The 8,868-nt window shown below is 32.8% G+C and overlaps 2 protein-coding genes across 2 annotated transcripts; both read right to left on the bottom strand.

The window, feature by feature from the left end:
* Positions 1–303: 303 nt before the first annotated feature.
* LOC108371975 (perlucin-like) lies at positions 304–4,235 on the bottom strand. The gene is made up of 5 exons (XM_017627596.1): positions 3,998–4,235; positions 3,118–3,925; positions 2,958–3,010; positions 935–1,043; positions 304–872 (listed from the first exon to the last, which is right to left on the bottom strand). Exons 2-5 carry the CDS (start codon positions 3,170–3,172, stop codon positions 607–609), a joined length of 483 nt encoding a protein of 160 aa, XP_017483085.1. The 5' UTR covers positions 3,173–3,925; positions 3,998–4,235; the 3' UTR covers positions 304–606.
* Positions 4,236–5,605: 1,370 nt separating this feature from the next.
* LOC108371966 (coiled-coil domain-containing protein 43) lies at positions 5,606–6,689 on the bottom strand. Its single transcript, XM_017627584.1, has 3 exons — positions 6,410–6,689; positions 6,120–6,332; positions 5,606–6,059 (listed from the first exon to the last, which is right to left on the bottom strand). The coding sequence occupies exons 1-3, from the start codon at positions 6,581–6,583 to the stop codon at positions 5,808–5,810; spliced, it is 639 nt and encodes a 212-aa protein (XP_017483073.1). The 5' UTR covers positions 6,584–6,689; the 3' UTR covers positions 5,606–5,807.
* Between the last annotated feature and the right edge of the window lie 2,179 nt (positions 6,690–8,868).

The raw sequence follows: 8,868 nt of genomic DNA, 5'->3' as shown, positions 1-8,868 counted from the left end.
CGCAAGAAAACTTGTAAATGAATAACGTAGCGTATGCGTAACATATGTACTTTGCAGAAAAATAAATAAAGTTACTCATACGCTCTGTCCGTCACAATAAGGGCATTTCGCTGTATGTATTAAAATGTTTTCTAACTTTAAAAACTATTTATACAGTTCCAACCGGTAGGTGAAGCTGGAGTCAAAATGGTCCGACTTGGTTCATATTTAGAAAGCTTGTTTACCATTAACTTATGTATGTATAAACAATAAAGGCAATTCGTAAATATAACAATTAAAATTAGTTTGTAACAAATTGTGCTTGTATTTTAATAAAAATAAATATGTAGTCAAAATTTAAAATGCTCCAACTCATCCCAGGTTGTTGCAATGTACTAAAGTTTGACCTATTTTTTTTTTTAATTTTTTTTTGTCAAATATCATACATTTATTGATAAACAAGAATATGAACAATGTTTATAATATTTTAACCCTTTAACTAGCCACTTGAGCGTGGCAGATTGAGGGTTAAATTGTTCTAATCGAGCGCATATTTAACAAAGAAAATCTTTTTAATCAATGCCGAACCGAACTTTTCAAGCCGAAGCGTACGATGGAAAAGCCCTCTCAGTGGAGCTCCATTTCAATGGAATGCTCACAAATAAAATGTCTTAAATATCGGCATCGAGTATCATTCCATTTGCCCACCTCCCTGAATCCCATTTCAACGCATAACTCATCGCCACGCCAATTATCTGGCATGTTGGGCAGCCAATTTGTATAATTGAATTCTGCTCCGGTGCTGTGCCAAATGTATTTATCAAGTTTTTTGTCAAACTTTCCAGAGGTCCAATATATGTAATCATTGCCAATATTTGGTTTATCGATGTAGCCTAAAATAGAAAAAAATGTTTAAAAGCCCATATGTTTCGAAAAATGAAACCCATAATCTTACCAATTTCTATAAAGAACTGTGTTAACTTCTCCATACGTTCCGCCGTATTCGGAGTGAAGAGCGTCATATTCATATTGCTGCAATACTGAACAGCATCGGACCATTTTAACTGTTAATTTTTAATGCACATTGGAAATTGTGTTTGAAATTGTTAAATAAGTACATACATACATATGAGCATACCAGAGTTGTAAAAAATGCATTAATTTTTTAATGCATAGAATTTTAATAATAATGTAAAAAATCAATGCATTAATTTTTGAAATTTAATGTAAATGAAAATTTAAATGCTCAAAAACATTGGAATAGTAAAGCAAGAAAATTGTCAAAACGATTTTATAAATGAGTGTGTTTCATTTAGTGTGTAAGTATGCATTTCCACATTTACATTAAACCGAAAATTCAATAAATAAAATGAAGCTGATTCTAATGAGATTTTAAATATTTTCATATTTACAGAAACTTTCATTTCAAAGATGTTGAGTTCTATCAAATATGGTAAATGCATACCAAAGGGTTAATTTCTTTGTTTACATTTTTTGCCATTACAGCCAGGTATGAGAGAGCTCGACTGAATTGTCACTTCTACCTTGTTGAATATGCCGTGATTGCACGCAAAATGTATTAAACAAGGTGTGATTGACAACTCAGTGCGGCTCTCTTTTAAGGTACTATAATGTCAAAAAGTATAAACAAACGAATTAACTCTTTGTGATGCATGTATCTTGTCAGCACTGATGCCCTAGGCTTTTATTTCGATTATAGTTTTGTTTTATTTACATTACTTACATTACATATATGTTGTCAATAAAATAAAACAAATTGTTTATAAAATCGTTTTAGCAATTTTCTTGTTTTTAATTGCCCAAGTTTTATGCTTTTGTGGGTTTATATTTATATTTAAATTTTTTATCCTAAACATTATTCGACACTTATAAAAGTATGATTTTATATTTGTTTCCAATTTTATATGTGAGCTTAACTCTAACAAATTTGATATTAAATTTTTTTCATGCGAAATAGTTTTCCATTAAAGACTTTGCTTCGAGCGGTTTTAATTTAAGCTCTTCCATACTTGCTTGCATGGTTTTAGTTATTTCGGTAAGCCGAAATATTTCTGTTCGCGCCGTGTATTCTAAAGAGTCGTCTGTTTGAGTTTGGACATCAACAAAGACTGTATCCTGATCGCGTACTAAATCCTCACTGCGCCTGGGTATAAACGAGCTCGTTTGAAAGTGCTTGATTCAGACGGACAACTAATGAAATCACTATCCTTGAAGTGGTTTTCACAAACCCGAGATGAATCACGTAGTACAACACCACAGCTTTCTTCCCACCGCTGTCGTCTTAAATCGCAACTAGGTGGTTTAAAACATCGCACTATTTTCGTTTCCTGACTTTTATTGCATACAGGGCACCGTTCAAACGTTTATCTCTTAACAATTTCACGTTTATTAAGAAAATTTGTTGCTTGAAAAATTTGTGTGTATTTTTTTAAACAAATTCAAATTTAAAAAAAAAAAAACATTTTCAAATGGGTTAACAATTCATTTAAATTTGACATTATGGCAGTTTCTTATGAGAGCAATGTCAAAATTAATCACACTTTGTTCAATACATTTTGATTGCACGCAAATTGCTTTCATTTTCATAAAATATCTAACAATGTCAAGAAGAATTTTTCTTCAAATAAACATGATAGAAAGAAGCTGAAAAAAATATTAGTAATTATTCGAAGTCCTTTCAAAAGAGGTTATTTATATTTCACTAGAAAATAAATTTAATTGTTTTTATCAATGCAAACAAAAAAAATTATTAAAAATTTTAATGCATTAAAATTTTTTCATTTGCATTATTATTTAGTGAAAACAATTTTCATTAGCGTTGAAATTTTTATTTGCATTCAATTTTAAAAACTAATGCATTACTTTTTTTAGCTTAACATTAATGCTTTAAGTACCATTAATGCATTAAAAAATTAATGCATTTTTCACAACTCTGGTGCACACTACAACTTGTGTACCTTCACTTTATCCACGATTATAAATCTGGTCAAACCTAGATCAAGCGTAGTCTCTGCAATAGATTTTAAACATAAAACAGATGTTTATAAACGAAGTTGCATTGAAAACATAAACAAAATTCCCTTTTCTTTAGGCCTGCACATTTAGAGATGCACATACTTTCTTTTGCTATAATGCTGGTAATTATTGCGAATAATATAATTGTTTTCAACATTTTTCTATCAATTTCGAAGCATTTACTTCAGATGAAAGAACTTTAAGCGATTGTACCGTTCTGATTATCAACTTAAACTCTTGTGGCCAGCAAAGTAGAATTCATTTTTGATAATTTAAAAGTGCATGATTGTATACATATGACGGCATATACATCCATACATATGTACATACATTCTTGAGTGTATAAACAGTTCAAAAGTGATAAGCGTAAAAAAAATTAATTTCTTACACATTTGGCTTAACAAAAAACGACTTAAGAGTCCTATATAATTCTGTTCTGTTTTATTAATCATATGCGCGTATAAATATATACTTATACATATATGTATTTGCAAATCTAAATATGTATATTTGTATGAAAATTTACGTATGTACGTATGAACTTATGTGTGTATATACACTTTAAAACCGGTTTCAGCAGCGCATCAAATAATATGGGTCATTATAAAAAAAATTTAAATTGGACTTAGTCACTCACATACATATGTATATGCATATGTATGTATATACGTACATATCTTACATATGTAAGTGTATGTATACATTTTCTGCTATGAATGAAGCCAACACGATTTCAATTGAAAACTTGCATACAGTTGGGTTTGATTCTTTAATTTTTGTGTCCTTTCAAGTGCAATTCATCCGGATTTATTTTAGCTTGACAACGTTCTGCGTAACGGTGGCAACTGTGATTTGGACAACATTCCGAACTATTTTTGCAAGGATCTCCATGTCGACCGCAAGATTTTTCCTAAACCAAAACAAAATTAAATAACATTCATACTTATTAGTTATATAAATTGTTTATGTGTTTATCACTCACTTCAGCATTGGTAAAAGTGATCAAGCTCAAAACGCACAACACCAGCAAGAAAGAATATTTAAAGCCCACGAAATGCATTTTTATATTAGTAATACTATGGAAAGAGAGCAACTGTGCTTCGTCAATAAGGTGTTAATGAAAACAGACTAAACGCTTAAGTCCGTTTCAAATCTATTTTATATAAGAACATGATTATGAACTGAACGACTTATCAGTAAGCTTGTTCATTCGGAAAATGGGTGTCGTTGTAATAAGCGACTGTTGCCGTTTCGGTAGCATTCGTTTTTGCAAATATTTCTTTCCTGAGAATAAGAGGGGTTTTTCTCTATATACATATGTATGTATGTATTTATGTATGTTCATTAGGATGGATCGCGAATAAAATGAGCGTAACCTTAAGTTCAAAAGTTACAGAAACTTCCAGGATTTTGGCACAATAAATATTTCCGACCCAGCTATCGTTTTTTTTTTTTTAAACCGATTTTGTTAAACGATTTGCTAATTAAATTTTTTGTTGATAGCCTTTAGGAAAATATTTTTAATAAAGTAAATATTTCGTTTTCCGGAATTTTTAAGTGATTTTTAATAAATTTTCGAGTCGAAGACATATAGAAAAGTAACTTTTTTGAGAAATAGCTTTATAACATGTCTTATTAAACGCATATAAAAATTTTAATAATAAAGAAAAAAAATAATGATTTGCTAATTCCTCAACCGAGTTTTTGGGTAACGACGCCGGGTACGTAGACCCGACTGCCGTGGGAGAACCTTCCTCACCGCAGCTTTCACCAACAGTTTAAGTGAAACTCGCCGTTAAGACAATGGGCCGAGTAAATAAAAAAAAAGCAATTACTTTTTCTTAAAATTTCAGACCTTTGGCTCGCCTTCGACTACACAAGTTGAATAATTCAGAGTCATGACGGGAGTCATGTTGGTGTAACTAACACATATTTATTTTCACACACACATTCAAACCGACTCACGAGACAGACGCACTGCGTATGCCGCCTATAATAACACAGGTCCACAAAAAAAAATCGGTGACAGGTTCCTTTGACCACGTCTGGACGTGATGGAGCAAAACGGACTTCAGATTCGTGTTCAGCGACCCCAAAAACATATAACAGACTAGGTTTGGTTAAAGGAACCTTTCATCGATTTTTTTTATGGGCCTGTGTAATTAAACAAGTAGTTTTTAAGCAAAAAACAAAACCGACTTTAATTCTCATAAAATTTAATATTATTGTTCATTTCTTCATGATATAATGATCGGATTTAAACCAAATTAGTATGGGACCACATGTGTAACAACTTTCCTTTAAAAGGAGAATTATAGAAATCGGTTAACTTGGTCCAAAGTTATGCGGTAGCATACATCAAAAAATAAATAAAAATATTCAGACGAATTTCCATTTTTGAAGACGGTTAAAAAACTTCTTTTTCTTAAAATTTAGTTACTAATATAGGATGACACAATGTTTTTGAAGGCGTAGCTTTAGAAAATTATTGAAATAGTAATACTTCTAGCTCGATTTCAAGACATGCTAATTTTAAAGTCAGCGAACTAAATAACCATGTTTGGTTCAAATTAATATAAGCTTTCCATTCATATTCATATACATATTTGGCCTTGAAAGCATGAGTTTTAATTCGATGCAGATTGTGTTATGCATAAAACAAATTTGCATTTAAGATTAATAACAGTTGTAAACAAAAAAGTTTCATATTAACTCATTAAATTAATTTTGCATTAAATACATATGTATGTAATTATCTGCACCAATACAAAACGATGCCCACTTTCATTCAACTACCGTCTGCGTTCGCCCTTAACAGTTTTACGCTTTTCCTTCTTTTCCTCGCGCATTTGTTTTTGCCGCTCCCGATCTTCTTTATCCTTCTGCTTCTTCGCTGCGCTTTCCAAACGCGCCTGCTCTCGCTTTTCTTTTTGCAATGCCATCACATCCTGAACATTCGTGTTGCGTTCAATTCCAGTTGCTCCCGTATTTGTTTTTTCGACTTCCTCCTCTGACTCATACGCATCTTCGTCCTCAACTTCCGTCTGTTAAGGCCAAATTGCAGTTATATTACAATATTTTACTTAATGTTTGTGTTTATTTACCTGTGAATATTGCGCCAAAATTTGCTCGCGAATTTTTCTCTCTTCATCTGTGTATTCACGCTCCTTTACAATGGTTTGAAGTTTCTGCGCTTCTAGCAATTTGGCCAATTGCTCATTCACATCAACGTGTACAGCTTTTTTCACTTCTTCCTTAGGATGTGTCTTCTCCCATTTCTCAAGTAATACATTTATAAGAGCATCGAGATCGTTGGTCTACATTATTATTTAAAAGAATATATGGGAAATGTGTTTGACATGCATTTTAATTAAACTAACTTCAAGCGACATACAATGATTTCTCCGAGTATATCATTGAGCGCTTCACGTTTCTCTTCAGGTGTCTCTTCCCCTTCAAGTATTCCTACTATATAGGAGCCAAAGATGTCTGGATCTGTATTCAGAACCTTAAGTTGGCCTTGCAGCCACGTTGTGAACTCATCCGTAGACTTTTTATTTTTCTGCATTTTGGCAGCTTTAATCGGTATTTCCAGCTAAATTTTATTCAGTCTGTTAAACTTGTTGCAGATGCCGTAATTTTTCTAAATATTTGCTATTTTTGGTATTTTCCGGCTTGCCNCCCTTGTGCACAAGTGCGCTCGGCTATAAAAACTACATTCAGAATTTGTCTTTTATGAAATGCCGAAGAAATTCAGCTGCGAGCATGCAGCCTGTTACTGCCCGTCTCCGCAGGATAAAGTTTATATCTTGATACATATGTTAGAATACAAATAGCCAATGGAGACCGCTCATTGCTCTTCAAGAGCAATATATATTAGAGCTTATATCTTGCCATGCACGAAAACTTCGAGCGGCATCATTATTGATATTTTAATATAAAAGCAAATATTGAGCTGTTTTCCGTTAAAATATTTGATATTATGTAATTGGATGTAAAATAGCCTAATTTCTAAATTTTATAAGTGATTTAATCCTGCAAAAATACGTTTTAGAAGCTATTTCACAAATGCTTATATCAAGATATAAAAAGCCCACACAAATATTGCTACTGATATAACTTATATCTAGCGACCAAAATGACAGCTGGAAAGCAATATATGAGCAATGGAGACGGCCAGTTAGAAATATATCAACGTACCACGGTGCAACATACAGGCTGAATTTCTTTATTCATTTTGAACGTTTGGAATAAACTTTTTTGTTTACTTATTCTTTAGAACGTTCCTGATGATATGTTAACGTATATTTCAAAAGCATTTGGGGTGTTCACAGTTCGTTCCAAATTGTGTCTGAAAATGTAGACGTCTACATTTTGAGACATCTTTAGCATCAAACTGTGAGCGCCCCTTTCTAGCAGTCGTCGCAAAATCGTCTCAAACCTTTGCTGGTGTTGCCAGACATTTCTTCCTTGCGTGCATTTTTTATATGTCGCCTTTCGATTTTGTTTCTGAAAAATTGTAATTATTTAACTTAATTACCAATTCGTAATATTTGTTATTTCTTTTCCTTGATTTGTTTCTTTTCATCAGAAATTGCGCTCAAATTAAATGCAAATACAGAAAACGTGCCCAATAAATAAAAAAAATGTGATTAGTATTGCCATAATGCAACCCTGCTGCGAGGTTGCAAAATGTAGACGCGTAAAAAACATACCTTTGAGTGTGACAAAATGTAGACGGCGTCGTTTTCCAATTTTGTATGGGAAACAACAACACCACAGATTTTACGGTTAGAAAACGTCTTAAAATGTAGACGTCTACATTTTGAGACGCTATTTGGAACGAACTGTGAACACCCCAATTCTGTTTATTCCGGCTGTGAAATGGGATTATCCGGAATGTATAAAGAAACGCAGCCACAGTTTCATAGGACTCTGTCACACGGTCAGTAATTATAACGATATTTGGATCGCGCACGGATGCTACATGTTCAATATTTATCGCGTCAGTATTTGCATAATTTTTGTGCTGATCGCTTATTATGACGCAAGAAAATATATTTATTTTGTGTGAATAATTTACAGATAATGCATTCTACAATTATTTTAAAATTGTCAATGTTAATTAAAATTGTTTCCAATTTGTTTTGAAAGGTTAGTTGTCGGCATATCGTAGAAGATGCAGAAACGGTTAAGTACGGCACTGTCGTTTGCTAATCGTTGTGCACGCACTGACGATGATGCAACTATGATTGGACGACCAATGTGCAGAAAGCCTAAATGAACATAACGTAGATTTGTGCTTTTATGTTGTATAGGCGTTCATTGCTTTTCACAAACTTCAGAAATATTATATTACGGTGTGTATAGCCGTCATCTTAGTTAACATCTGGTAATATTTACATGGCAACGTTTTAGGCAACGTAAAGTTACGACCGTTATTTTACGTTACCGCTTTCGAGGAAACCAAAGCTTAAGTCATTTAAAAAAAGATGATATAATATAAACAACATGTATATCTCCTCAAACAAAGACTGTCGGTAGTGGCCAACGACAATTCGATAGTGCAAATTAATAGAATAGATAGTACCATCGATATCAGTGTTTTCCTGTGGAGGCAGGGCCTTATGCATCTGTTGATAGGCTTGGAATTTTGTCTTTGAAACGCCACACTTTTCTTTGAAAACGCTTCATATAACCTGAACACAATGAAAACGAGGAGCTACGGACCACAGCTGTCAAATTATTTTAACACGTACCAAAGAACGTAAATCTATAAGAGGAGACAACACGTTATAATTGTAGCGAGTGTGAACATCAGGAGCGTGCCTTCTCTTTTCATCCAATCACAAA

This window comes from Rhagoletis zephyria, unplaced genomic scaffold (assembly GCF_001687245.7).
Source record: "Rhagoletis zephyria isolate East Lansing unplaced genomic scaffold, Rhagoletis_zephyria_1.1 Rzeph_scaffold_05341, whole genome shotgun sequence".
Classification (NCBI taxonomy): Eukaryota; Metazoa; Arthropoda; class Insecta; order Diptera; family Tephritidae; genus Rhagoletis; species Rhagoletis zephyria.
The sequence above is the reverse complement of the archived record's forward strand: the minus strand, read 5'-3'. Positions and strand labels throughout refer to the sequence as shown.